The 27,079-nt window shown below is 36.8% G+C and overlaps 5 protein-coding genes and 2 long non-coding RNA genes across 9 annotated transcripts; 1 reads left to right on the plus strand and 6 right to left on the minus strand.

Moving 5' to 3' along the window:
- Window positions 1-1,120: 1,120 nt before the first annotated feature.
- On the minus strand, window positions 1,121-2,665 carry LOC137728410 (uncharacterized). Its single transcript, XR_011067924.1, has 4 exons — window positions 2,226-2,665; window positions 2,016-2,086; window positions 1,539-1,606; window positions 1,121-1,276 (listed from the first exon to the last, which is right to left on the minus strand). It is a non-coding gene; the product is annotated as an uncharacterized lncRNA (long non-coding RNA).
- Window positions 2,666-4,509: 1,844 nt separating this feature from the next.
- LOC137728642 (uncharacterized) lies at window positions 4,510-5,940 on the minus strand. Of its 2 annotated transcripts, none has more exons than XR_011067930.1 (6): window positions 5,753-5,940; window positions 5,573-5,643; window positions 5,170-5,370; window positions 4,966-5,051; window positions 4,707-4,896; window positions 4,510-4,592 (listed from the first exon to the last, which is right to left on the minus strand). XR_011067930.1 is itself a non-coding variant. In XM_068467374.1 (6 exons), the coding sequence occupies exons 1-5, from the start codon at window positions 5,853-5,855 to the stop codon at window positions 4,890-4,892; spliced, it is 453 nt and encodes a 150-aa protein (XP_068323475.1). In that variant the 5' UTR covers window positions 5,856-5,940; the 3' UTR covers window positions 4,510-4,592; window positions 4,707-4,889. The 2 variants fall into 2 exon arrangements, 1 of the variants encoding a protein (XP_068323475.1); XM_068467374.1 differs by having other exon boundaries at window positions 5,181-5,370; window positions 5,573-5,639.
- Window positions 5,941-6,511: 571 nt separating this feature from the next.
- On the plus strand, window positions 6,512-9,465 carry LOC137712140 (uncharacterized). The gene is made up of 3 exons (XM_068451277.1): window positions 6,512-6,574; window positions 7,519-8,567; window positions 8,822-9,465. The coding sequence occupies exons 2-3, from the start codon at window positions 7,531-7,533 to the stop codon at window positions 8,889-8,891; spliced, it is 1,107 nt and encodes a 368-aa protein (XP_068307378.1). The 5' UTR covers window positions 6,512-6,574; window positions 7,519-7,530; the 3' UTR covers window positions 8,892-9,465.
- Window positions 9,466-9,890: 425 nt separating this feature from the next.
- Window positions 9,891-11,054, minus strand: LOC137730125 (uncharacterized). Its single transcript, XR_011068085.1, has 2 exons — window positions 10,946-11,054; window positions 9,891-10,250 (listed from the first exon to the last, which is right to left on the minus strand). It is a non-coding gene; the product is annotated as an uncharacterized lncRNA (long non-coding RNA).
- Window positions 11,055-12,620: 1,566 nt separating this feature from the next.
- Window positions 12,621-15,142, minus strand: LOC137715225 (uncharacterized). 2 transcript variants are annotated; one of them, XM_068454474.1, is made up of 6 exons: window positions 15,052-15,142; window positions 14,546-14,887; window positions 14,185-14,448; window positions 13,817-14,108; window positions 13,660-13,737; window positions 12,621-12,857 (listed from the first exon to the last, which is right to left on the minus strand). In XM_068454474.1, exons 3-6 carry the CDS (start codon window positions 14,337-14,339, stop codon window positions 12,816-12,818), a joined length of 567 nt encoding a protein of 188 aa, XP_068310575.1. In that variant the 5' UTR covers window positions 14,340-14,448; window positions 14,546-14,887; window positions 15,052-15,142; the 3' UTR covers window positions 12,621-12,815. The 2 variants fall into 2 exon arrangements, with proteins under 2 accessions (XP_068310575.1, XP_068310583.1); XM_068454482.1 differs by lacking the exon at window positions 15,052-15,142 and having other exon boundaries at window positions 14,546-15,031.
- A 3,776-nt stretch (window positions 15,143-18,918) lies between these two features.
- On the minus strand, window positions 18,919-20,274 carry LOC137715390 (uncharacterized). Its single transcript, XM_068454704.1, has 3 exons — window positions 20,033-20,274; window positions 19,411-19,481; window positions 18,919-19,321 (listed from the first exon to the last, which is right to left on the minus strand). Exons 1-3 carry the CDS (start codon window positions 20,138-20,140, stop codon window positions 19,105-19,107), a joined length of 396 nt encoding a protein of 131 aa, XP_068310805.1. The 5' UTR covers window positions 20,141-20,274; the 3' UTR covers window positions 18,919-19,104.
- Window positions 20,275-21,603: 1,329 nt separating this feature from the next.
- On the minus strand, window positions 21,604-26,280 carry LOC137730158 (probable protein phosphatase 2C 60). The gene is made up of 11 exons (XM_068469224.1): window positions 25,991-26,280; window positions 25,157-25,279; window positions 24,426-24,489; window positions 24,109-24,217; window positions 23,685-23,838; window positions 23,237-23,362; window positions 22,892-23,015; window positions 22,621-22,697; window positions 22,388-22,440; window positions 22,168-22,222; window positions 21,604-21,991 (listed from the first exon to the last, which is right to left on the minus strand). The coding sequence occupies exons 2-11, from the start codon at window positions 25,271-25,273 to the stop codon at window positions 21,782-21,784; spliced, it is 1,089 nt and encodes a 362-aa protein (XP_068325325.1). The 5' UTR covers window positions 25,274-25,279; window positions 25,991-26,280; the 3' UTR covers window positions 21,604-21,781.
- Between the last annotated feature and the right edge of the window lie 799 nt (window positions 26,281-27,079).

Raw genomic sequence — 27,079 nt, forward strand, 5'->3', positions numbered from 1 at the left:
CAATTGGGTGTATAATTATATACCTCATCATGCCAAGCAAAGCAACCAACTTCTACCTCCAACGACCCAAAATTCTAAAAATTCCAAAAAATTTAATTTAAAAAAAAAACATAAGAAAGATAAAACCCAGCATAAGAGAAATCTACAAACCGGATGCCAGATCATCAAAAGATTAAAAACCACTCAGAATCAATTAGCATTTGAGTCTAAATATGAGAATTTGTGAATTTGTACCATAGGATAGTTAACAGGATACTATCATATCAAAACCAACGCTGAATAAAATCAAGCAATGAGATTGCGATGATATAACGTCATTTCCTTAAAGCTTCATATACTAACCTAAAAAAGAAAATATGGGAAGAATAGACTGCCTCCATTGGCCCTCAAAGTCTCCTAACCACCAAACCACCCGTCTAGATGCATTTGCCTGTTCTTTCCCACAATTCTTAGAGATCAAATAGAACCCTCGGATTGACTGGGGACAATATGGAAATCCTTTTTGAAGCCGTAATACAGGAAGACATGAATAATTTTGACAGAAAGACACACAAATTGTTGAGGGAGGATGTAAAGCTTCTGCACGGAAGGTTTCTACTCTTGTACATCTAAAAAAATTAAATGAAGCAAGAGAAATTCAACAAAAAAACTTGATAACCCTTGCCCAAAAGAACTCACTAAATTCAAAGCATACCATCTACACTGAGTCATTAACATACATTGCTCAGTTAGGACTCTGTTATACTTATCATCCTTGATCAATGTAATCATATATTTCATAGCTACACTCCCCATTGACATACACTAACATAGCATCTACTTTTTTGCTGACTTTATTTGCTCAGTTAAGCAATAGCCAACATACACAATCTGACAATCATAGCAGCTACAGCAATCATCCATAAATGGGCAGAAATACAAATACTATTATATTGGGGTTTGGAACAAATAAACCAATCATCCAATTCGAATGTTGTTTGGAACAAATACACTAACCATTCAATTGAAATGGCATTTGGCACAAATACATTTTTCCATTAATTGGATATTCAATTAACTGGGATTAAAAAATGATTACCAAACAAAAGCCAATTTTCTAAAGAAAATTATTGTTTTATACCTGCCAATTCCAAAGGCTTGTATAAGCCCAAAATTGAGGGATGGTGACATCTCCAATTTGGAGTTGAGGATCTGCATTTCCTGCAATTCCATAGTGTACAACAGCTTTCACCTTGAATAGGGTTTGTAGTAATTGAGTTGAGATGCCTGCATTGAGCTTTTCACAGGTTTCTACATCAATTTTTTTCCAGCAAGTTTCTACAGAAAATACTTCAATAATATTGAATGATACGGGAAATAAATGGTTAAGATTTACACTAAAAGATTTAATAATTGTCGAATCTAACGGATAATACACTTGTAGTATTGAAGCCAGACACTGTGTCTACATCATTTATTAAATACATTATCTATGATATGCACTGACCAACGAAATTAATCAAAGTAAAACAGATGGTCATCTGCATAATTAAACATACCATGCTCAATCCAGTCATAACAATTATAACCTTTTTGTCTTCCAATCGTCCAATTCGAAACCTTATTCCTGTCAAATTGAGTATGTAGAATTTGGTCTAAAGTTATTTTTCTTTGAATTACAATATTCTATGTATTTATAAATTTCAGAGCAGAACGTGCAAAGGCAAGAAAAGCAGCAACAACAACAAAACTCATATATACCATGACGTATAAAGATAAACATTTTAGCAAATGATACTGATTTCCGCATACTCATTATTCTCCATATACACGTGTTTATTTGGGTCATTTGAATTGAATAAAAAAAATATAAAAAAATAAAAAGACAAAAATTCAACAAAGGTGCAGAATAAGAAAATAGTGTGAGAAATCAGTTTCTTTTAGGAAATATATGTACATATCACTCAAAGAACACCCATGTAATTATACAAACTTAATGAATATATATATATATATATATATAATTTTATGCTTACCAACAAAATCCAAATACGGTAGCCTCTGATCAGCCACAAAGCTTGTAGATTGAGGCTATAACCAGAGATATCTTTGAAAAAGGCAGATCAGATTCATGAGGAAATAAAAACTTTATGTTCAAATACGAAAAGCAAATCAAGAAACGCAAAAACTTGAGAACTAATCGAAACCCAATAGAGAAAAATGAAAATCCAGAGAAACCCACTAACCTGTTCGAAGAGTGACAACCATGCAAACATTCCCCATTTTGACAGGAAGAATAGCAGAGTGTGACATAACCATTCTGAAAACTATAGTAGCAGGTTTCCAAATCATTGAAGATAATAAATGAATGGCTAGACATTGAGAATCGTTTTCTTCATTAATTAAACAATAGAATGTGTACAGGGCATAAGTCAAGTTTGCTAATATAAATATCCTCATTATAAATATCACTAAAGCGTGCACATACATTGTGAGGTTTGCCAATATTTTCAGCTATTTCCAAGTGTGTGCTGGTTTGTTTTTTTCCTTTCAAATATGCAGTTCTTTTCATTTGAGTCTAGATGTTAATATTTCTACGATTCAAGTGCCGTTTTATTTCTTCACTTGGAAAAAGAACTAAGCCTTTTAAAGTGGTCGTGGTGAAAAGTAACTGGATACCATTGTATAATTTCTTGACTCACTGCACATTTTGTACCTAAAATTTCCACTTGATTATGTTTTAGCCTCTACCTATTCTCTTCCTTAATTTGGTTTTGCCTAACCAAAGTCTTTTCCTATTTAAGGACGCGTGCCCTATGTTATTTCGTTCTCCACTGCATTCTTATCTTGCTAAAATTTATAACATCAAACCATCAGAATCTCAACCCTTAATCAGTTTTACCCGCCACACAATAAATCAGAATCCTCAAGCCAACAACTTACATTTGATTCAGGTGGTAAAGTGACTTGTGCATATACTTCATTAGTGTCTGGTTCAGCCTATAATTCAGCCGAAAGAAACATATTATTCCGTCGCAAAGCCCAATAACTTGAGTACAAAAGAACCAGCTAAACAATTAAATCCAGAATTCTTAGTTTTCTTTATAAGAGCATCCACCACACTACCTTCAATGATACATTGACAACCCGACAAAGAATCTTCGATGCAAGATTATACACTGGCATCTGCTGATTAGTCGATGCCTCCACCTATTTTTGAAACCAGAAAATCCAATTGACAATTAGTGATAAAACCCAGAAACACAACCTAATATGCATCAGCTACAAAAACCCAAATAAATAAATAAATAAAAGACTCAAATTTCTATGTAAAAGCAAACATATTTTGACCCCAAAACAAAGATGTCATAGATGGAGGAAGAGAGAAGCGACAAAAAGGGAGAGATACTAACTCAACCCCACTATCTCTCTGCAGCCGACACACTCATTCCCTCAACCCTACCCTCAAATCTTGTACCCAATCAACTCTCTTTCTGTCCCCCTAATTGTGCACCCGCCGTCACCTTCTCTCTGCAACCAACCCCCTCCCCTATCTCCCCCAAATCACACCCCCACTCTCTGCAGCCAACCCCCTCTCATCTCTCCCCCATATCACACCCCCACCCCGTGAAGGCACTGACACCAGACCACCTCCCTAGAAACCGGCCCTAAAAACCCATACCCATACCTCCCTTACATGTTACCTTTCTCAAAGCAAAAAGTGTTATATATGATAGTACTCACCCCAATCTGGTTAATGACATTCACCGCATAACGCTCACCAGTAAGTATAGTCTCGCTCTTTGAGAAAGGCCTGAGGTCAAAATTGGCAACAACAAATTAACAAAGCCAAATGAAAGAATAAATCTACAGTCACCACAAATATTTTCTAAAATGGAAGATAGACCAGAGTCAAACAGGAAAAGGATAGCAGACACAGTGAGCTTTGTCTCAGTTTGAAAAGAAAATTGGGTAGTTTCAGGAGCAAAATATTTCATTTGTGTAGAACTATAACAGCATCTGAGAGCTAGGAAGTTATCACCCAATAAATTTTGTTATACCAAAGATTCAGAAAATGGGATTAGGTATGGTGGTACCCTTTCTCTTCACATTTATAATATACGGAGTATAGTGAAGGGGGAAAGCCATACCTTCCTATGAATGAATTTAAAAAAGGGGATTTTCTTGCATTTTTAGGACCAAAAACAAAGCAGCTAACATTTCTTTTCGTTTTTTTCCTTTTACGATCTACTGATCTTTTTCTAGTAACATGGATAGCTGAAGCAGGACTGCCATTGTATCCAACATATATCAAATTCGCCAAACTTCGGTTTGGATTTAACAGTGTCACGAGGGCCCACTGGAATCACAGAAAAACAAAGATATAATTACAATTTACAATTGGCTAAGGAGATTCTTTAAACAAAGAAATAAGGGAAACATAAATATCATCCAAAATAAATGGAAAAAAAAATTCATGAAGAGCATATGTAAGCTAATTTAAACAGGGTAGCAATGAAAACGAAGATACCTCAGACAAAAATGCATTAAGAGGTAAATTCCCAGATGTCGTTCTCCCTACAGCATCCTTATAAGGAGCTTCACTCCAAGGACTGAAATTTCGGTAAACAGCATATTAAAAATCTATTTTTGGAGAATAAAAAGAAACCATGATGGGAACATACATTATTTTATCCACAAATAACAAAAGGGTAAAAGGAACATACATTATTTTACCCTCACCAGTCAGATCCAAGTCAATCCATACCAGGGGCATTTTGTACTCTTCTGGAGGTATCTCCGTAATTTGCTTACTCTGCTTCTCATTTACCAGCTACGACTCATTTCCACATAAAAATAGAAAATCTGGATAACAGCAACTAACACCAAATCCGAATAATGCACAAACCCTAAACCCTGGATTAACATAAATTACATAAATCATGTGAAAATACAGAAATTACAACTTGAATACCAGAGACAGACCTGAAGAGGGGAAGACTGACTTGAAGCTGCTTGACAACTTGTGACCTGGTGACGTACCTAGCGGCATTTCCTTCCTTCTTCTTTCCCTGCAAATTTGACGGACAATCAACGGGAAGTGTGAGAAAATGGTGAAATTAAATATTGGAAATTGTTCTTTTAATACTGATGTATATAGGAAAGCTTATCGGAGAAGGAGGAGGTGACCTAGAACTCACCGCAGGCCTATAATGCTTATGCTTCACCGGGGCCTCGATTTGCAGATAGAAGCTCGGCCCGATCGTAACGAAGCACAGCCTCTCTGCCCTTTGAAATCTGAAATCCCCACCCAAAAAACCACGCACGGGCCTTCCTAATGCGAACGGTGGAGTAAGACGACATAGGCGAGAGAAGGGATCAGCGAGGGATCTGAGGGAAATTACAAAGTGAGAAAATTTTTCTTGAGATTTTTATTGTGTCATTTGAGTAGCTAAAAGAGGACTATAATAGTCAAATATAGTGAAAGAATAATTAAGGGCAAGCTGATTGTATGATTAAAGAAATCTCAAACCTTCCATAAAAAAATCAAAGCGAAAACCAGAGAAGTGTGAGGATAGGAAGAGATTGATACCTTACCGGACGTTGGGGGTAGCCCAAGTTGACTGAAATCGACGAAACCTTGCTCGACCTCTCTCTCTCTCTCTGTCCACATGAGAAAACCACATCACCCAAAAGGTCAGAGATTTCCAAAACCAAAAGGAAATTAAGAGAGAGAAACGGAGGGGGGAGAGAGAGAGAGAGATAGGAGTACCGTTAGTTAAAGCGTGGACGGCTTCGGTTCTCCGACCAATGTAATCCCTGAAGATCTCTTCCGCCTGCCGACTCGAGTCCATCTCCCTGCACTTCTCCTTCATCCCACCGAAGCTCTCGAGTTACAAAAATGAAGCTGAGTTTGTGTGGTTTTGGTTTTAGGAAGCAGGTGCCGATGCTATTCCAGAGATGGTGTTTGTGGCTGCTCGGGTTTGAGAAAGTGGAAACGAAGCCAGAAAGTTGGCTAAAAGCACCGAGTGGCAATCTTGTAAATAAATTGAAATGTGGTCCAAAACACTGTTCATATGAATAGTGCGATTTCCCCTCCTACTTTATACAAAAGTAATTGCTGGGACACATGTTAGAATACTATTGGGCCTGTGGAGGTGATCATGTCCCACCCCTTTATTCTATAAGAAGAGTAAGTCTGTAAACCGCAACACGGGCCACATCAGCTAAGAATACTTCAGAAGGAACACGGATCCTCTCGGCGAAGTTAAACCTCCAGAGTTTAGGGATCAAAACATCTGAATTCTTAAAATTTGATTCAACGGTGAAAATCTATTATATTTTTTAAAACTTTAATTTAATACAACGGTCAGAATCAATTGTGCTTTTTAAAACTTTTATTATAAGGGTTCAGATGTTTTGATTCATAGGCTCCGGAGGCTTTAGCACCGGAGAGGATCCGTGTTCCCTTAGGTTTCGCTATAAAAAAAGTTCTCCTTCCCTGTTCCCTTTCAAACCGCGCCTCCTTCGCGCGAATATCAAACTGCGCCTCCTTCTGCCCCCCCTCCTCCTCGTTCTTATCTCCAACAGGCAGGTCTGATTTTTCCCTCTCCTTCCTTGATATTATCTTTTCTCTGGTCATCTAAGCGACGGTTTATCCATTTTTTTTCTAGGAATTTTATGGTGTTAATATAATTGTTGGATCTATTTTTTTATGAATGGTTTCCGTGTACTAATAGCTATCTTCTTATTCTTCTTCGAATCTTATAAATAATTTTATAAGAAATCAAATATCGCATCAAAATCTACATGTTGCTCTGTTATGCAACAAAACACATGATCACTGCACAAAACAGCGCTAAAATTTCTTACAAAATACAGAATCAAAGTACAAAATCAAAACTTGTTATGGATAGCTTAGAGATTAGAATCGGAGAGAGAAGAGGGATTATCTCCCAGTACACTGTTGTAATTTTTTTGCGCAAACAGAAGCGAATTCTAACAAAGTATTGTAGGTGAAAGCGAAGAAACAAACCATCTTAAAAATAATAATACAAGAGATTTAACGTGGTTTGGAGTAAACCCTACGGCTTCCACCTCCGCTATCTCAAGACTCACACCCCGGATTTGTTGCGTTCACAACCTTCACCATTCGGCAGAGGACACCACCCATTAAAAAGTCGATTTTCCCCACCCAACCCACCGGGTCCAAGATGTCCATTACAAATTTACCTACGGCCATAGCTAGCTATTCGATATGTATGATAACAATATGATGAAAGTAATTCACCAATAGTCTCAAGATATCAATTTATTCTAGTAAGTTATAAGCCTCGTCAAAGACTAACAATAATATTCATGTTATAGGCTGGGCTAACCCTCGAACGCATTGCCCACGCCTCACGCTAGTACATTGCTACAAATTATTCTCTTTGATTGTTCTCTTGATATTAATTATTGGTTTCGTAATTTATTGAATGAATGATTGATTTTATCTTGTTCATTATTTGACACAATCCTACCATTGATGCTACGCAGGACAAGATACAAATGTCGAACAAGAATTGCTATTTTTGCATGCAGCTTATGGGGCGAGTTTGCAGCCTAAACATCACTCAACTATTATTATTGGGGTCTACTTCTAAGAGGCCAGAATTTAAAGATGTGTTTGTCAATGCAAAAGCTAAATTTCCCATCCGGATGGGACTTTTTGTCATGGATTTCAAATTGCATTGCGTTGGGGGTTATAACATTGTATTGAATGAGGATGTTCCTCATTTTGAGATGGACGGGAGGACGTTTCGACCTGACCCTGAAATTAGCTGCCCCAACACAGAGGTCTTCACCTTTGACCCGTCATCCAAGACCCTCTATAGGGACAATAACTTTCCCAACCTTTTGGGTCCGAAGTCCAGCCCCATCGTGGTCACCCTTGGGTATAAAAACAGAGTATATGTCCTCTCGACAGATCCAGCCTTCCTTTTTTCTGATAATTTACCTGAACCACTTTTCGAGTATTTTGATTTTGATTCAAGAATCTGGAAAGCTCTCCCTTCCCCCCTCCACAAATGCAGGCGCCCTATCGTTTCCTACTATGCTATTGGCCACAAGCTGTACCTTAAAACCAACCAATTTTCGTTCATTTTTGATGCACTCAAAGAAAAATGGGACTCGTCAGATGACGTCCCATTTAATGTTCCCAATCTTCTGTGCTCTCTAGAATACAATGGCTTTCTAATTGCCATGCCCGACGGCAAAGAACGTCTTGTTGCCTATAACTTGGACTCATTTGGGCACAGCAATTCTTATCAGCTTCTAGCTCAGCTACAGGACGTATTCAAGGCTCCCTTTTACGAGCCCATGGAGTGCTTTCTCACCCGTCTTGACGATCATGGCCGCATGTGCCTCCTCTATTCAGGCACGCCCAACTATTCCAATAGGTTGTGTGCCCGTGTAGCGGTGTTTCAAGTGTTCGTCTCAAACTCAACTGACAATCCAGTTGTCACTGCAGTTCTAGAGGCTGTCGAAGACTATGATATCGAGGACTTAATGCTTCGTGATTACACTATTTACTCAACGTTCATCATGTACGCAAACGTTTTCCTGACTTCCTCCCTCTTTAATTTTGGCTTCAACACTGATCTGCATTTCCATTACCGTAATGGTGTTGTATTTCTTAGTATATTGTATACGGCTGTAACTTGCCATTTTGTTCAATGCAGGTTTGCCTTCTTTCATGCATTATGTTGTCTTTGTAATTCTAAATGTTTCGTATCCTTTTTGTACGTTCCCAGTACTTTAGCCTGGGCAAAGTCCTGATTCCCTGCTGTTCATTTTGTAGGTATGATGATTTGAACAAGGACGATACCATGGCTGATGCAAGTTTCACAAACTTAACTCTTTCTCGCTAGGACAGGTGTGTTTCGCGAGTGAGATTGGTGATTGCATCTGAGCGTGGCTGCGTGTTGAATTTTGTATTCTCAAACCCCTCCCTCTCTCCCGCTGAATTTCCGTTCTCTCCCTCCTTCCCTCCCTTTCTGGCTAGGACAGGTGCATAAGTCATATATCACCTTCACTAGTTGATCATAAACAAGCGCAGACACTGACAGATTGGGTCTAGCAATCCAGCAATTTGTCTTCTTACTAAAAATTCAAATGGGACCTAAAAATAGTTCAAAAACATATCAGGCAATGCTGTGTAGAACCAAAGGCATCCGCAACTACCTTTATAGTTTATACATGTGAAAATGCAAAACTACAGCATGTAATCATCATTATACTCACCTCAGGCACAAATAGACCATTTTTTTGCACCAGAAGCGTTTAGAATAGCCATTTGAATATCATCATCAGTTAGATCTTTCGAGGGGTCCACACCTACAGTTCCTGAGAGTTGGTAGCCGATCTGATGGTACATGTCTAACACTGGAACATTAGTTCTACAACTTGGTGCCTTGAAAATGTTATATATAATACTACAGTTTTCTTCAAGACAAATTTCACGGTAATCTGACATCAAACAAATAAGCAGAAGACTGCAACTGACGACGTAGTAGTCCATGGCTTTTTAGGTTAAAACTTACTAAAAGAATGAAAGCAAGTTTGTACAATTATCAAAGGTCATTAACAGCATCAGTGAAAACAGCTAGAATGAAGAATAACGACGGACAAGGTAGTACTTGAACAGCATGCTCTGTTAGTATAAACTAGAAAATATGCCCGCGCGTTGCTGCGGGACTTGAATGCATCACCTTGAACTGCATGAATAAGAAACATTTTACCTAAATAAATTCAACGCAATCATAAATGAAGAAAGGGATAGATGAGTGAATGAGGTCCGTAAGATATGCAGCTTCGTTTTTATATACATTCAACTGAGCTGACATGAAAAGACATTGTACAATGAACAGGATGAAACTGAACGTTTTGGTTCCCTAATAAACAGAAGTAACATAAAGTTCACACAAATCTTGCCGTTATAGTCAATGTGGCAAAATATATATCCTGTAGGTTATGCAACATAAAAACTGTTTCGTTCTTATTCTAGCATCTAAGTTTTCAAGCACAAACGTGCAAAGCAAAAACACATGCAGGCCTGTTTCTGTAAGGAACAGAAGTAACATGCAGTCCACACATATTTTGCCTTGCAGTTAAGATGGTGTTTCGTTCTTGTTCAAGCAGCTAAGTCTTGAAGCAAAAATGTTGAAAGCCAAAAACATGTAGAACGCCCTGCAGCAGTCGTTCTTGTTCAAGCAGCCAAGTCTTCCGCACTATAGCAAAGAAAATAAATCATAGTTTAAAAGAATATCTCACGATGGTCCTGTTTAGAATCACAATTTACTCCCTCCCAATTTCCACCTAACTCCAAACAAACAATATTGATAAATCTTTATCATCACCTTTAACAAAACAGATCACAGCGAAAAGAAAAAGAAAAAAAAGTTCTTATGCAAACAAATTCTTCTGGATGTCCAACTTAACCCATCTATGGGAAGGCAAGCAATCGGACGTACATCGTGACCAAGGAAAATAAATTATACAATTAAAAACATCAACCGATTGTCCTGAAGAGAACATACACACATGCCAACATATTATTCACCAGATTCTAAGCTTTCATTTTCATTCTATCCCCTTCGTTATCTAAACTTATACTTATCAAAACAGTAATAGAATCATAGAGCAACCTTCAATCATTTATCAACACTGAATTAATTAAACTTCTGCTCAGCACTCCGTTAATTTTAATTGCAACTCTCATTCTAAAAATTAAAAATTTTGCATTTGAATAATCAAACGCACTTACACATTACATTCCTTTTATTGGTTCTTGACACAATACATTTTAGGATTTGATGTTACAATACTATCACTGCAAACATGAATCGCGATAGATATAGAAACCAAACTTGCACACAAATGTTCGACTGAATTCAGAACCACTTAATTCAACATAAAAAATTACCTCACATGCTTGCTCCCCTTTTGCTCTTGAATCGTTGGCTGCGCTTCCAAACGGTTAATGAAGTCCTAAAAATAGAACAAAAAACGTTTACCTATCCAACATTTCAACATATGGTTTTGGCAGGTATAACATTTCAACGTAAGCATGATATAGAAAGACAGAAATCCACTTTGTTTTCTCATAACCAACAAAAAGGGCAACCATAAGAGAATGTAACCAATTTTAAACAGTAAATCAGTCTCCCAATAAAGGAGAACATAAGCATGACATACAAAGATCGAAAGGCAGATTTAATTTGGTTTCCTCAAAAGCAACGAAAAGGAGGCTAAATCAGATCAAATTAAACAAAGTGAAAACCGGATAGACAAAGATTAGAAATTTGCTTGCATCTCTATCATATCCCGCATTTCCTTTACAAAATAAACAATCATGAATACAAAGCACATGAAAATCAGCAAACCCAAAAAAACAAAGATAAACGCACAAATTTCCAAAGAAAGCAAAGAAATTGAAGTTGTGTCATGAAAACTAACTAACGAACCATATTGAGACATCTTTGCATGGTGCTTGGCAATGCTCTAACCCACTATGGGGTTTTAAATTATTCTATCCAGGTACAATGATGGGGATGCACTGCCAGCTGATGACCAGTCATTTATACTTGATAATGTTCTCAATTACCACCCGGATAAAGCTGTTAAAATGCATTCTGGAATCGGTCATCTCACAATATGCTTATCTACCCTGTTTTTGCTTAACTGCGTTTATTTAGAATTATGTTTCAGCGCACTTTTGATGCATTATGCTTGGAATCTGTGACTGATTTTATTGTTATATTGGTTATTGTAATGTTCATTTCATTGTAGGGCAGACAGGAAACATTAAAATAGTAATGAAGCTCAGAATATTCGCTAAACACCAAAACCCACAGCACATGCCCTCTACCCAACAAAGATAAATTAAAAACTACAATACAATGCTGAAAAACTAAAGTAGCCAGAAACCAAAATTTAAAGAAGACTAGAAGGCTTTAGAGAAAGGCTTTCCTTTTACGTTAATTTCAGTTGAGCCACATGGTTAAGTCCATTTCACATCATCGTTATTTTCCACCAAAGCATAGTTTCTCAGGTCCAGTAAAGTTCATATGATAAGGTATTAACTTAGTCTGTGAGAAGAAATTTTTTTAGAGAAATCAATATTTCTCACTCGTGCAAATTGGATTGGGTGGATTTCCTTCCAGCTCTGCCGCAACCTTAACCCCATTGCAGGAGTTTGTTTTACCATCACACGATTCATCACCAGTCATAGAAACACCTCATAGCTTTCACTACTAAGTCCTCTCCGAGAAGTTGGCTAATGTAATACAGTACTCTCTTTCTCTCTCTATGACAAATACAAATCCAGTAAGAATCACCGACTATGACGATTTGACTTACCTTTCCGGTACAAATAACACAACTTGTACTTTTCGACGAGACTTGGCAAAGCATGTTGTCGCCGAGAATAAAGAAGCCTGTACTCGCACACCATAATGACATAATATTGTTCTTAATGTAGAAAAAATATTGAAAGCCTCAGCAATTGCATTTTTCACAAAAACTGTTGGCTATAAAATCTCACGGTTTTTATCGATAGTTCAAAAGCTGTACAAATATCATCATAAAACCTCAGCATTCCAGTCCAAATGGTATTATAATTACATCAAAATTTAATGTACGAGCTTGCAGCCATGACATATAATACATGTAATATGACGCTATTACATTCGTCTGTTAAATTATAACTAAATTTGTATTTATCAACAGGTTACAACACTGTGAAACAAAAAAAAAAAAAATTATAAAGCACTACAGAGAGGACGGATGACGGATCACATTCCAAAACGAGTAAATCTGGTCTCAGCAACGCAACCCTGTGAAAGTATGATTGGAAAGAAGATGGTCAAAAGAAGTTGGAACTTAAATCTCTTCAATATTGGCATAAAGGAACAAAAGGATTATGATAATTTACTTTTAAAAGCAGTTCACAACGTTTCATAAGCAATGCCCTAACTGGAAACGTGAGGTGAAGGCAAAATCAGCAATTCTCATTTAGTGAGTTTTAAGTAGGATTAAAATATGTGCCTTGATTCGTTTAGGTATGGAAGGATAGCAATACTATTTAAGGGGTAAACAACGCAAAATGACTTGCATTGGTAGCATTTACCGAAGGATAGCAATACTATTTAAGGGGTAAACAACGCAAAATGACTTGCATTGGTAGCATTTACCGAATTCCTGTTAACGTACATCTAGGTACCCGAAGCTAATATTTTTTATATTTTAAGGTTCTACTCTTTTATCCCATGTTTGCTTAGTGTATTTGCGTATCCTTTTAGGTTAAAAATGATGCTGATCTGGTACTGACTTTTGTGGAGGACACACGCTGATGTGGTACAGTTATTCCAAATATGACAGACTACAATTATTAGCAACTTAATCATCAACACCGGAACCTTCAGTTATACGTAACAATTGGGAATTCCATAACTGTACCATATCAGCGTGTGTCCTCCACAAAAGTCAGTACCAGATCAGCATCATTTTCAACCTAAAAGGATACGCAAATACACTAAGCAAACATGGGATAAAAGAGTAGAACCTTAAAATATATAAAAAATATTAGCTTCGGGTACCTAGATGTACGTTAACAGGAATTCGGTAAATGCTCACAACCTCGAGGAAGATAGCCAGGCACGTTGGAAGAATCGCTTCCAGTTTCCTTTCTATTTCCTCTAACGTATCGGTTAATCCCTACATTCAACAAAAAGGAAAAAAAAAATCAGTAATTCTGATTTTTTTAAGCATTTACAAACAAAAGAAATTGAGTTACTTGTTGACGAGCGCGCTCAACCACGTTGCGGGAAAAAATCAAAAACGACATTGCGTCATTTTTATATGGCCGTTGTCGATATCTCAAAACATTCTCGTATGCAACCCCAGCATTGATAGCATTTTGAATCCAGTTTTCACCGCCCCGCACACGCCCATTCAACATACCTTCGACTTGCCTGAAAGTGCGAGGTCCCTCATTTCTAACATTCAGTAGGGCTTGATGTCGAAATGTTGACTTCTCTTCTGCTGATGATAACAATGCAACATGGAGATCACAATTGTAGAAGAGCCTACATGTTAAATGAATAAAAAAAATTAATTAAAAAAATAACTAAAAAATTTAATTAAAAAATTTAAAAGACATACTCGATTCTATCTTCATAAGCAGCTGACGGTCCCAAGGATTGATGCAAACGTATCAAACTACTGCTAGCTTCAGGAGGTATGCCTTGAGGAAATATAAAGTCTAATAAATCATGAAAAGAATCAATATCTTTTGAAGGGATGCTACTGAGGCTCATTTTGCCAAGACGGCCTCTACCCGCGACCACAAATATTGATGATGGATTAAGGTTTCCATGCTCACGGTTTAGGTTGTGTTTAAAGTATTTCAAGCCTCTTACCACATCCCTATAAAACAAATCATTAACAACCAATGGTTAAGGCAACTATAACATAAAATCATTATATATTAACAATTAAACACATTTATAAATGCGTAAATTACCATTTGGATCTTTTTTAAATCATTACTGAGGTCTCCAGTAGCAACATCCAAGAGATTATCTTGATTATGCTCCACCCATGTCTTCAAGGTATGTTCAACTCTGTTGGTGAAGATGATAAAAGCATCTATGCGTCCGAGTTTGGCCTTTAAATCAGGTTTGAGTATGTATCTACATCCATCATCACTTAGGTTTACAGTCGTGTTATACCAACCCAATGCCTCTTTCTCACTCATCAAGTGATAGCTCGCCTCTCTGGTGTCCGTCATTAGTTCCCCTTCAAGTATATTTTCCATATGTGTCCGACGTCCGGGCGAGAACGAAACCCGGATTGACCCACCGGACTTAATTTGAAACGACACATTCAGTAAAAAGTTATTAATTTGCAACAGAACTCGAATTCCACATCTAATCTCGCCTTTCTAATCAAAAACTCGTATTCCAAATTAAAAATCACACTAATACAAATGCAAACATACATAAATACAGACACAAAGAGAGTACTTACCTTGTTCAGTGCGTCTGTACCTTCGGCCATCGAACTCGTGAAAGTTGAAACCAGTGAGGAGGAGACGGCGCTGGTTTCAGGGTAAGAAGAGAGGTAGGTAGGGTTCTCAATAAATATATAATATATATATAGAAAAGTATTATTAGCATTCCAAAAATCTCTTTCCTAATGTAGAAACTAGAAAGTTTAGAATGTAGAATAAAATTTTTAGAGTGCTAATAACAATTATATATATATATATATATATATATATAAAGTGAAAATAATAATTGACCACTTCACTTAAAAATGAGGATAAACCGTCTATGTATTTGCTATAATAAATTGCTCATACGATCTTAATTTTAATTTATTTTTTGCAGAGATGATATTTACAGTGTGATTCATAGTATAAACAGTTCTGATTATAAATACAAAACTCTGTGATTAAAACACTAAAAGTTTTGAGTAGGAGTTCCTACTCATTTTTTAGTAGACAATTATCTATATATATATATATATATAAAGTAAAAAGGCAAAAAGAGCGAAAATTTCAAAATGTTAGAAATATGCTCATTTAATAAGAGAGATAACACAAAACTAAGGTCATCTCCAACCGAATGAGGGTCAGAATGCTCTCTTTAGCCCTATAACCCTCTAAGAAATTATATTTTAATGAACAATGTTAGGTCATATTTCATACCATCTCTAACCGTAGGGGGCCAAAGGGCCATACACCAAACATAACCCTTTCACAAAAAATCATTTCCAACCAAGCGGGCCAAAGGATTATAGGTCAAACATAGTTTAATATTTTAATTGAATTTATTAAACTTAAACGACATTATTAAAAAAAATAAAAAAATAAAAAACTTAAGACCCTGCTCCATGCTTCTTTTGGCCCAAAGATGTGCAACAATACCCTATTGTAGGTAGTTGTTTGTGGCATGCAAACGTATCATCTATGGCGCCTCATGTACCCATTTAAAGAGATATTACCAGTTCTTGGATCCAAAGGCAAATTTGGATCATCTTGGTCGTCATCAGACTTTCTATCAATATAGCCATCTCGCTCATCCTCCACAATCATGTTGTGTAATATGATGCACGACATCATGATGGAGTTCAATTTATCTCGACTCCACCCTCTTGGCGATTCCTTAATGATATTCTACCGTGCTTGTAGAATACCGAAAGCTCTCAACATCTTTTCGGTATGCATCTTGGTGTAAAGTAAACCACCTTTGGGCGCATCCACATGGTTTGCAATTGCTTGGACAAGTGTCGCCCACTTTGGGTCACCTGCCAAGTAATACCCCATATTGTACTGACGTCTGTTGATGTAGTAGTTAAGTTGAGGTGATTTACCTTCCATCAGATTATTGAAGAGAGGTGAATGCCCGAGTACTGTAATGTCATATTGGGATCCTAGGACTTCAAAGAAAGTATGTCAGATTCATGTGTCAAACGAGGCAATCACCTCTAATACAATGTTGGCTTTCTCGATCTTTCGTTAAAACCTCATTCCATCCGGTGTGACAGTTCTTTCACTGCCAATGCATGCAATCTAATGACCCTATCATGCCAAGAAAGCCACATTTTTCAGCTTTGCAAAGGAGCCGATCCATATCTACTTGATTTGGTTCACGGAGTTACTCCTCTTTGTAAATCTGAACAACTGCGTGACAGAATTCAACAAGATTATCAAAGCATGTAGATTCAGATATACCATGTGTATCATCCATTGCATCAATTGGGGAGGCATAAGCCAGCATTTGAAGTGCAATAGTAATCTTTTGCTGAGATGAAAAACCAGGGCACCCTGGGGGGGCGTTTTTAGTTAAATTTTCATTATTTGAACTGAGGTTTTCCCAATTTGGGCGATTGATTGTTTTGTACAGTTAATTTGGGGGAAATTAACGAATTAAGCTTTAGGGTTGTGTAATTACATGTATTTTGAAGTTCATTTTGTTCATGGTTTGTTCGATTCATTTGTGCATATTGTGTACTTATCGAGTGCGTGTGCTTTTGATAATGGGTTGTGCATACTGTGTACATATTTTGTGCATGAGCTTTTGATATTGGACTGAACAAATTCTAGGCAAGTCGAATGGTCTAGGTTTAATTAATAATATAAATAAGGAGGTGTGTCATTAATGTACCTACACAACTACTATACTAAACTTATCCTTACCACATACTGGCATAATAACCAAACGAAATAATTAAAAAAACCTAACCATGCAAGCACGCCACAGTCATGATTGCCCACGAAACCCAACATTGGGTTTAGAAAAATCTGGACAATCTAACTGATGCACATGTCATGTTTATGATATGTACAATTTCTCTTGAATTTCCTTATAGTTATCTTAATACATGACTTTTAAATTGGAGTAAGTGTTGTAGGCATAATTTGCTGAACAATTATGGAGGCCAGAGAGAGGGAGGTGCGGCACATAGAGAGAAAACAGAGAGCTATGTACTTGTGAGGTGTCTTATATTCCACCCCATTGTGCCTTTATTTATAGTAGTAGGAAAAGTTAAATCCTTACCCTAATTGAAGGCATACAATGAATGTTTGTGTGAGATCCCAATAATTCATTATTGAAAAAGAGAAATATTTGGAAAATCTTGTTAAGCTTATTTATTGAGAATTTATTCTTGAAAAGATAGTGGAGGTGACTACGAGTTCATCTTTCAGATGACTTTTCAGAGCTTGGGCGAATTTTTAATTGAATTTACAAGCTGTGGCTGGCAAGCCACATGACGGCTCTTGGAGATAACAGCAAAATGATGTGTTGGCTGAATGTGGTTGCTCTCTGGATCTTCTTTGTGAGGATTTTGAAATTTTTTAAGTTGTGTTCATTTATCGTACATTGTGCGATCAGTTTTTGTTAGATATTATTTATGTTTATTTTTAAATAAAATATTTCTAATTATACAATGTACGATAAATTGACATGATTTGAGGATCCTTGGAATCCTCAAAAAGAGGATATAGAGAGGATTCTCATTCGTGTTGGCTTATATGGTTGCCAAGTCTTCCACTTGGCAGGTTTCAGTTGGACCTCAAGAAGAAGAAATAAGCTCGCCGTGGTTTGGTCGAACAACGGCTCAAAAGTGGCTAACCATTTTCGAGCAGTTTTCCGGCCAAACCATGGCGATTTAGCAGTAAAGAAAGATACCATTCTCTTCGTCTCGTCGAGAAGTATGATTTTCATTTTTGAATCACTCGATTTGGTTGAGTATTGAAGAAGTTGTGAACGTTTAAAGTTTACCTAGTTGCCGGCGAGTTTTTCAGTTTTCTTGCGGACCAGTCACCTTTCAGGCTATTTTCCGGCCATCTCCGGCAATCATTGGGCTTCCAAATAGGTATAATCTTGTTCTACACTTTCTTATCTTCATTTTAATATATTATGGGTCGAATTTGGTTAAGAATCAATTAAGTTACGAAGCTTTGAAAATTGCCCAAAGAGTTTTTAACAGAATGACCAAAATCATGGATGATGGACAATCTCAGGGACCAATTTTATTGATTTTCAATCTCAGTGACCACTTCTATTGATCATGCAAATCTCAAGGACCATTTTGTATAATAACCCCATCTGTAATGTTCTTATAAATGGTTTTGCAAAAACAGGTGATGTGGAAGCTGCTTGCGACATGTTGATATTTCGTCTTGCTGAGATTGTTTCGTGAAGATTTAATCGGAGGGTTTTGCATGAACTGCCCCCAAAGAATGGCTAAAATGTTAAACGATGTCATCCCAGAAGTAACTGATATAATATAATGACATGTTTACTGATCCTTAATCCGGCAAGGAAGAAACAAATCCGGCATGGAGGATAGTATCCTAGGAACGTTCGGACATTCACCACACGATAATACAACCGAAAAAGACCAATTATATTTATCTTTAGCAATGACAATGGGATTGTTGAGGGCCGTATGGCTTTCACTGAAACAGATAATTTTCTCCATTACCTGTAAATGAAGTAATTTAAACATTCAGAGCAACCTGATCTTGCAATTTTTTTCTTTCCAACCTTTTTGTCATTAACTACACAATTTTTAGGCTTCCTCTCTACTCTTCCGGGCCCCAAAACAATGTGTTCCTTCTTCTTCCGGCGAGACATGAGAGGGTCTATTTAGAACAGCTTCATTGGCATCTTTTCTCCTCTTCTTTGCCAACTTCTTAGGTTGTACATCAGAATTCTGATGTCGGGCTTCTCGTTCGGTTTCTGCTGATTTGATCTTCAGCAGATAGCTATGCCTTCGTCTCAAAAATCTGAAGCTCCGAAGAGAAAAGCAAATTAGTATATCCTACTTGCGGACAGAAAACATTGACATACACAAACCAGAAGAACAAAATCGTACCGAGTTTCTGCCAAAAGAATGTCTCTCTTCTGCTTTGCAGCTTGCAATTTCTTCTTCTTTGATACAAATTCCTATCAAAACATAAAACGAAACAATGTTCATACTCATTCATACGATAAAAAAACACAGAAATTAACCCGATTAAATTCCGTTTCGTCCACCTAGTGTTCAACGGATTGCTTCCAAACTTTAGCAATATAAAGACAAGTACTTGATTTTGAATTCATTGGAGATTTAAGATCCTAGAAAATTGAAGCTTTCCTATAACTGTTAGTCTAGCATACGCTGGTTAGGTCAGTAGGCAGGGCAGTGTGCCCGACTCTTGTACTAAAGTTCGAATTTCTGTCCCGTAAGCTAGAGTAGTTTAGAATTTAAATTATACATTGTCTTGTCAGAAAACTGTCAATCTAACATTGGAGTTGGTAGTTTATTCTGTCGATTCAGAATTATTCTCATTCTTCTTCTCAATCACAACAAACTAACTAGAATATCAAACAAGCATGATAACTAAACAAAATTTTGACAAGACTTAAACAAAACAAAAAACAAAAAAAGCAGAATTAGACAGAGAAGTTCAATAAGAAAGACAAGACCAGAACAAAAGTGGAACGAAAAACCAAACCTTTTGTCGTTCGAGGTAATCTTGCAGAAGGCTTTCATGTCTGAACTTCATCCTAGTTTCCTCATCAGTAGGCTGAGACTGCTTGGAATTGCCAGCAGCCCTTTTCATCTTCCTCTTCAAAATCCCGAATTAATCACAAAAAATAAACAAAATTAAAGAGAGAAAAGTGATCAAATCCAAAACCCAGTTGAACCCTTTTCATCTCTTGCACAAAGCTCGAATCTTTGACCATTAAATAGTGAAAAAAAACATAGAAATCCACATCCAATCAGGAAACAAAAATACGATTTTTCAGAGACCCAAAAGTACCCTCTCACATTCTTGTCAAAAATCAATCTCCATAGACAAAACCTTAGAGATTAAGCAAATGAAACGAAAACCCAAATCGAAAAAGGAGATAAGGTTTTCGATTCCAGAGAGACAGAGGAGAGAGGGAGAGAGAGAGGGAGAGAGAGAGAGAGAGACAGACACAGGAGGAGGGGGAGGAATAATAACAAATAATAATTAATAAATAAATAAATAAAAACAAATAAATAATAAAGGCAATTATGGAGAGAGATGGTTTTTTTGTGTGTATACAGATGGATATCTATCTGTTCTTTCTCGGGTCTGCGAGCAGAAACTCTCTGGGTTGTGAGAACCCGAAAAGGCCCATGGAGGTGGGAGATAAGAATACAGAGTAAATGAGTGATGAAGAATTGAAGATGGAATGTTACAGAAGGGCAATTGTGGAAAGTGAATAAAGTTTTGGGTTTGAGAAAGAGGTGTGGTGGGAGTTGGATTGGAGGGACATTTGCAGACATACCTATCTTCTCTCTCCAATTTGCCATCTCTCTCTTTTGTTTGTTTTTCCCCTTCTCTAAAAAAACGCAAGTTTTGGCCAGCTTGGAGGACATTTTAGAGAGAGAGAGTAGTAAGGTGGGGAGAGAGAGAGAGAGAGAGAGAGGAATGGAGAAGAAAAGGGCAGTTCTATGTATCAAACTGGCAGCTGTTTGTTCATGGCTTTTTGCAGTTTGTAGGCTTCTAGCTGAGAAAGGCTTTTTTTACCCCACTTTGGGGCTTTGAGACGGTGAAGTGTTAAAATTACCAAAATATCCTCATTGAATTTTCAGATTTAAGTCAAGATTCTTATAAATTTATTTCTTTTATTTTTTATTTTTTATTTTTGTCCTTCCCTTGCTAGAATTTTTGAGAGTTGCGATGAGACGTGAAGATTTCATAAAAACTTGATGTTGATTGAAAATCCAATCTGTAAGACCTTTTCTTACATTTGCAAAGTGTATTAATGATCTTTTATTGCAAACTAAGTAATTATGCTACCAATTAAGATAGCATTTCTAAGTTCTAATACCACAAATGCATTCGGTAAAATTTGAATTCCGAACCTCTTTCTGACATATTTGATAGAGATCGTCTCTCTAGACTAAATTACCATATGCCCCATCACAACGTCGAAGCTGCAAACACGTTTGGCGAATTGGTCTCAAGTCTCTCAATCCGCTTTGTTTGCGGTTCTAAGATGGCAGCACTCACTGCGAACACACGTTTTATCCAGATGGGTATGGCGACAGTGGAACAATCAAGCAGTATACATCATTTTGCTTCTAAAGCTCAAAGATACAGTAAAATTATGTTCAAAACCATCTACAATTTCCAATCGGAGATTCACATTTATGAAAGAGTAAAAACGTGATACAAATCTCTCTTCCAATTCCACGGTACACAAAGGGCCACTACTTCGATTCACATTCATATGCCTTTGAATGACTTCCCCTTTGAATAACTTCCGGCTGCTACTTCAGTTGGTGAGGATTGCCCACCCTCGGATTCAGTCGACTGTTCAGGCTTCTTGAACTGCACCACGATCATGGTCATGTTATCGCATCCCTCACCATCAGCAGTTGATGGCGCCAAGCACCTATCAAGGGCTCTCTCGCACACCACAGATAGCTTGCTTTCCTGCATGATATACAATGGTAAGCGTCAGAGAGAACTCACAGAAGTAATAACTGAGAGCACTCTTACCCCCTTAAGTAGCATATCACTTAATACCGAACCACTTCAACTACGTTGCGAAAGTGTCGTCGGTGTTTTCAAACCAGAAAAACCAATGAGAAAGAGAAATATGCACTCACCGAGAGTAGTTGTTCATGTACAAAATCTACCACTTGCTGGCTAGACATACAGTCCCTGTAAGAAATTAACAAAAATATCAACTCAATTTCCGACAATCATACCATAACTTAAAAACATTAAACTGAGTTACCAAGAACAGAATCATATCAGCAAGCATATATTGCACAAAAAAAAAAAAAAAAAAATGAAGACAGAGAAAGAAAAGCTTAAGACGCATACCAGATGCCATCACATGCTAGCACAATAAATTCGTCGTCGTCGCACAGCTCAACCTAATTAAAATATAATTAAATAAATTAAAATGGAAGACGAAATTATAGCCAATAACTGTTGGTGAATATTTTTGCCTTTACAATAAAACAGGTACCAAAACAATTTTGGGAAACTTCAAAATGTAGATAGCCCCAGAAAATATCTTGTGAAAATTTTCAGTGTTGCAAGTATATACATACAGTGTTTATGTCCGGACTGGCAGTTACAATTTGTTTTTCAGCTGGCAAAAATTTATTCTGCTTAAATTCCATGTCACCTGCAGTACATGCAAAATTAATGACAAAAAGCTCTCCACTTAGCTCCCTCCTCCAGAAATATGCGCATGCACTCAAACACTTAATTTCCAGACATCCATAAGTTCAAACATAATTTAATTCCTTTGGATACAGATCTAACGGAGATTTTGGAAAGCTAGTTTACTAAGAATTCACATGCATGCAGTAAAATTACCTATAGCTCTTGCAAGATTCAAACTTCCATTGACTCGTCCTGCATGGATAAAACCACCAGCTTTTAAAATCCTCTCCTTCTCAAGCTCAAGATCGGGTTTGTGGTCCCTTGACAGATTATAAGCCTGAAAAGAGAAGTGGCATCAGACAACTATAGACAATTTACAGCAGGAAACAAGAATATATAAATATTCTCAATTATAAACATGTGATCACATATAAATAGCCTTGGAATTTAGACCGCTCATCACTTTTAACCATTTGATATAGAAAAGAAAAGTCTTGATTCTATATTTTAAGCAATCAACTAACAAGAATGCAAAACGACAGAAATATAATAAATTACCTGACCCTTCCTTGATATCACACAGCGCGAATCACCAGCATTTGCCACAACAAGTTGCTTGTTTCTAAGAATTGCAACACAGGCTGTGCACCCAGAAGTTGGACCAGTAAAATCAGAGTGAGGCCCCTGAAAATGTAGTTAAGTTTAAATTTATGGAATTGATTGAAATTATGAAATCAAATGAAACAAATTACTTGTGTACTATATAAAATCTCTTAGTGTGTGCACGCATATCCCCAAGTACTATAGATAATCTCTTCACTGTTTGGTTTAAGATGGATCATCGGAATGTAAAATGGAACGTATGGCATTACCAAATGATTAAGTTCTATATTACCCAAGAATCGAAGTAATCAATTTAGTATGCACTAAAGCCAGATAAAGCAGATCAGAATCTGCTCCACAAAGAGACTATAAAGTCAATCAACTCTATGGTTCTTGCACCTACCTCCTCAAAAGCCCAATCATCAGCTTGATCGTTACCATCACTGCTCCTCGGAGACCAAATCAACCCTTCTATCATGCCAGTAAACTTGTTTATCTTATCTCCCAAAACAGCTAACTCTCTCCAACCCTTTTGTCCGCGCATCATTTCATCCATTCTGCATTAAGGATAGGAAATAAAAGTCTATTTTCTTGAAATTCTTAAGCATTTACAACTTGAACAAGCATTACCATCTCAAGTATCTATGATCTCATAGGGATCCAGCACAATATAGGCTTAAACCATATGGCCAATATTATGGCATGATAAGCTCAAGTGATCTTACGGAAGCACAGCCAAAATGATGGAGCTTGACTAATTGTATTCATCCCCTCCTCTTAGAAAACACTAGAAGGCAACTGAATTTAAGTACATCAAAGGTAGTAACCTGAAAAAAGCTTTTTGAACCGAAGTTCCTATGTCTCCAGCCGCATATGCTTCATTCTTGAGCACTTGTTGGTGCAGATATTTTGCACAGAACTTAGCAACTACCTTGCCTAAAAGATTATTGGATTTAAGTTACATATAATACAAATTATACAATAACTGCAAATATTGCTAATATACTTCACAAAGTGCAAATGCAGGTCAAACAGAACTCATTCATTTGAGAGGGAGGGAAAGAGAGGGCCTCCATAATGATATAGTAACAGAACCATATTAGCTCCAGTGCACATGTCAATACCCAAAATTTCAAATTCTTACCTCCATGGCCATCATAAACACCAAAGAATGAGGTGGATGCATCCAGATCAGGATATGCTGCATGCTAACAAAAGAAATCACAGTAACAAACAGCATGTTAATAACATGACACAAGTGTCTGAAAACAAAGTAAATAATCACTTGAACTTCCTCTTATACAGGATGCAAAACTTTTGATGAATGCAGGAGAGTTTTTAGTTTTTCCAACAACTTATCAGATAAAGTAAAAAGACTTAGTACAGAGAGAGAGAGAGAGAGAGACAGAGAGAGAGAGAGAGAAAGAGAGAGAAGTAGATTTTGAGAAGCCAAGAGGGGTTGGTTGGGGAAGCAAGTACCAGATTCTGTACAGTACTACTTCCCACAGTCCGGATTATTTCTCTACTGAGAAAAATAGAAATCACCAGTAAGACTAGTCACATAAACAAACAGACCAAGGGAAACTACAAAGCTAGAAGCAGCCAAACCCAACCCTATAGCTGCACCATCACATGCCACAAGATAATTGACTTCTATCCTAATTAAAAGGACAAATGATAATCAGCCAAGTGGAATTAGATTTATGCAGTCAATTGAACATGTCAAGTAATATCATATTCAGTTGAATCCTAACTATAGCATGCTAAATAAAGACGGAGAAAGATGCAACAGTATAAACTTCTGAGAATGGACATAAAAGGATTTATGTTTTCAAAACAACTTAGAATAGGAAGAGCAAAGTTTTATGTACTCACAGCATCCTCCATTGTGGCACGCCATCCTTGCATGGAAGACAAACCATATCTGACACAGCCATTCTCGCCATCTTCGGAGAACTTTTCAGTTTTAGGAGTGCTGAGATATACCCCCATTCCAATCTGAAATTAAATAAGAACTCAATCAAAAACTTTAATCCGCATCAAAAACTTTAATCCACAATTGAATGCTAAATAGCTACTTTAGTAGCCAGAAACCAAAAGATCTTAATAACACATTGTATGAAAGTTAGAAACTGCAGGATGTGGATGCACTAGAACTTCTAGATACTCGAACTTATTGCTATTAGGTTATGAAGATGGAAATCAATCACCAGGAAACCAAAGAAATGGCAAGAATTTGCCAAACTTTGTAAATCAAATACAGATGTATCAATTCCTCTTCCTCTGTTAGTCTGTTATCATCTCACATGCCACACTATTCGAGACTGGATCAATTCGATCAAAGCCAAACCGCCAGAATTAAACTTTACTAAGTAACGATCAAATGATCTTCATGTTCAAAAGCAGCAAATACACACACAACACACACACACACACACACACACACACACAAAGTCAGATTAAGGAATAAAAATCGCAAACTTTAAGCAAGAATTGGACTGGAAATAAAGAAAGATCAACCTCTGAATTGGGAAACATCAAGACCGCCTTAAAGCGCAAATTATAAAAATAAAAAAATAAAAACCCAGATTTCAATGAAACGAAATTCACATCAAACGGGAAACAATCACAAGATTAATCAAAAGTAAGAAAACCCCAGATGCTAAACTGCAAGATATTGATGAAATGAAACCAAGAAAGAAATTTTACTTAAAAAACAGTATCAATTGAGATGCTTGAGGGTCCTTCACATGCCCGGTGGAGAAGTCCGGTGAAAAAACAGCCGGCTAGCGGAGTTTTGCCGGAATCTGGGAGAAGACGAAGCGGCAGGAGGTGGGATGAGAGAGTAGAGAGAGAGTGTGTCAATAATTCTTCAGGAATGACAGAGGAAGAAGAGAGAATGAGGAGAGAAGAGTCAAAGAGCAAATCATCGGAGGAGAGAGAAAGAGAGAGAAGGAAAAAGAGGACTTTTGGAAGACTGGAATCATCTCTTTGGGTAATTCTTCTGGTCACACTATTCATGGATTTTGTAAGCAGAAAATGCTTGGGACGGTTTTAGGATTTTAATACTTTTTTTTGTGTACGAAGTTAGATTGTGTTTTCACGTAAGAAGTTTAACAGTGTTTTATTCAAGTCGGGTATTTATATTTTCTTTGTAGGAAATTTTGTATATTTTTTGTTGTAATTTTAAGTAGGAAGTCAAACAATGTTTTTTTTTTTGTTTCAAACATTAGATTAATTATCGACAGAGTTTGAACTCACATCATTATGCAATGGCTTAATACTTTTCTACCACTATAATAAAATGCCACGAGTGAAGTCAAACAGTATTTTCAAGTTGTCTTTTTTTTTTTTTTTTTTTTTTTCGGGCATTTGTAGTTTCTTTATTGAAAATTTTCTGAATTCTACGTTAAGGAGCCGAACAATTTTCTTTCAAGCCCCCGTTTTACTCTCGGCCTGTCGGACACGTATATTTTCTTGGAAATTTAATCTTATATCACAGAGTTTTTAGGTTTACGTAGAAAATCACGTCCAAAGATATATAATTTTTTAAATTAAAATTTGATAAACGTAGATGATATAGTGCAACAAAATTTTAATTTCGGTACATCGATTCAATATTTTTATCATGTAAAAAATTGCAAGAAATCCTATAGTTCATGTGAAATTACTCTAATTTTTACCCCTTTCACCTATCTCATTCCCTCAAAAGCTACCAAAGAAAAAGCAAAACCAAACGCCGATAAAAAACACTTTGTAATGTGTGTCAAGTTTTTGGCTACGTCGGCAAAAAGACAA

This window comes from Pyrus communis, chromosome 1 (genome assembly GCF_963583255.1).
Source record: "Pyrus communis chromosome 1, drPyrComm1.1, whole genome shotgun sequence".
NCBI classification, from domain to species: domain Eukaryota; kingdom Viridiplantae; phylum Streptophyta; class Magnoliopsida; order Rosales; family Rosaceae; genus Pyrus; species Pyrus communis.

Coding starts and splice junctions, on each gene's coding strand:
- LOC137728642 (XM_068467374.1), bottom strand. CDS start 5,855: ATGAAGGAGAAGTGCAGGGAGATGGACTCGAGTCGGCAGGCGGAAGAG. Junction 5,640..5,752: donor CGTCCACGCTTTAACTAACG/GTACTCCTATCT, acceptor GTGGACAGAGAG/AGAGAGAGAGGTCGAGCAAG. Junction 5,052..5,180: donor ATAAGCATTATAGGCCTGCG/GTGAGTTCTAGG, acceptor TCAAATTTGCAG/GGAAAGAAGAAGGAAGGAAA.
- LOC137712140 (XM_068451277.1), top strand. CDS start 7,531: ATGTCGAACAAGAATTGCTATTTTTGCATGCAGCTTATGGGGCGAGTT. Junction 8,568..8,821: donor ATTTACTCAACGTTCATCAT/GTACGCAAACGT, acceptor TTCATTTTGTAG/GTATGATGATTTGAACAAGG.
- LOC137715225 (XM_068454474.1), bottom strand. CDS start 14,339: ATGAGCCTCAGTAGCATCCCTTCAAAAGATATTGATTCTTTTCATGAT. Junction 14,109..14,184: donor GCTTATGAAGATAGAATCGA/GTATGTCTTTTA, acceptor TTTAACATGTAG/GCTCTTCTACAATTGTGATC. Junction 13,738..13,816: donor TTGAGCGCGCTCGTCAACAA/GTAACTCAATTT, acceptor TGTTGAATGTAG/GGATTAACCGATACGTTAGA.
- LOC137715390 (XM_068454704.1), bottom strand. CDS start 20,140: ATGAAAAGGGCTGCTGGCAATTCCAAGCAGTCTCAGCCTACTGATGAG. Junction 19,482..20,032: donor ATTACCTCGAACGACAAAAG/GTTTGGTTTTTC, acceptor ATGTTTTGATAG/GAATTTGTATCAAAGAAGAA. Junction 19,322..19,410: donor ATTCTTTTGGCAGAAACTCG/GTACGATTTTGT, acceptor TCGGAGCTTCAG/ATTTTTGAGACGAAGGCATA.
- LOC137730158 (XM_068469224.1), bottom strand. CDS start 25,273: ATGGGGGTATATCTCAGCACTCCTAAAACTGAAAAGTTCTCCGAAGAT. Junction 23,839..24,108: donor GTTCAAAAAGCTTTTTTCAG/GTTACTACCTTT, acceptor TCCTTAATGCAG/AATGGATGAAATGATGCGCG. Junction 23,363..23,684: donor ATGATTGGGCTTTTGAGGAG/GTAGGTGCAAGA, acceptor CTACATTTTCAG/GGGCCTCACTCTGATTTTAC.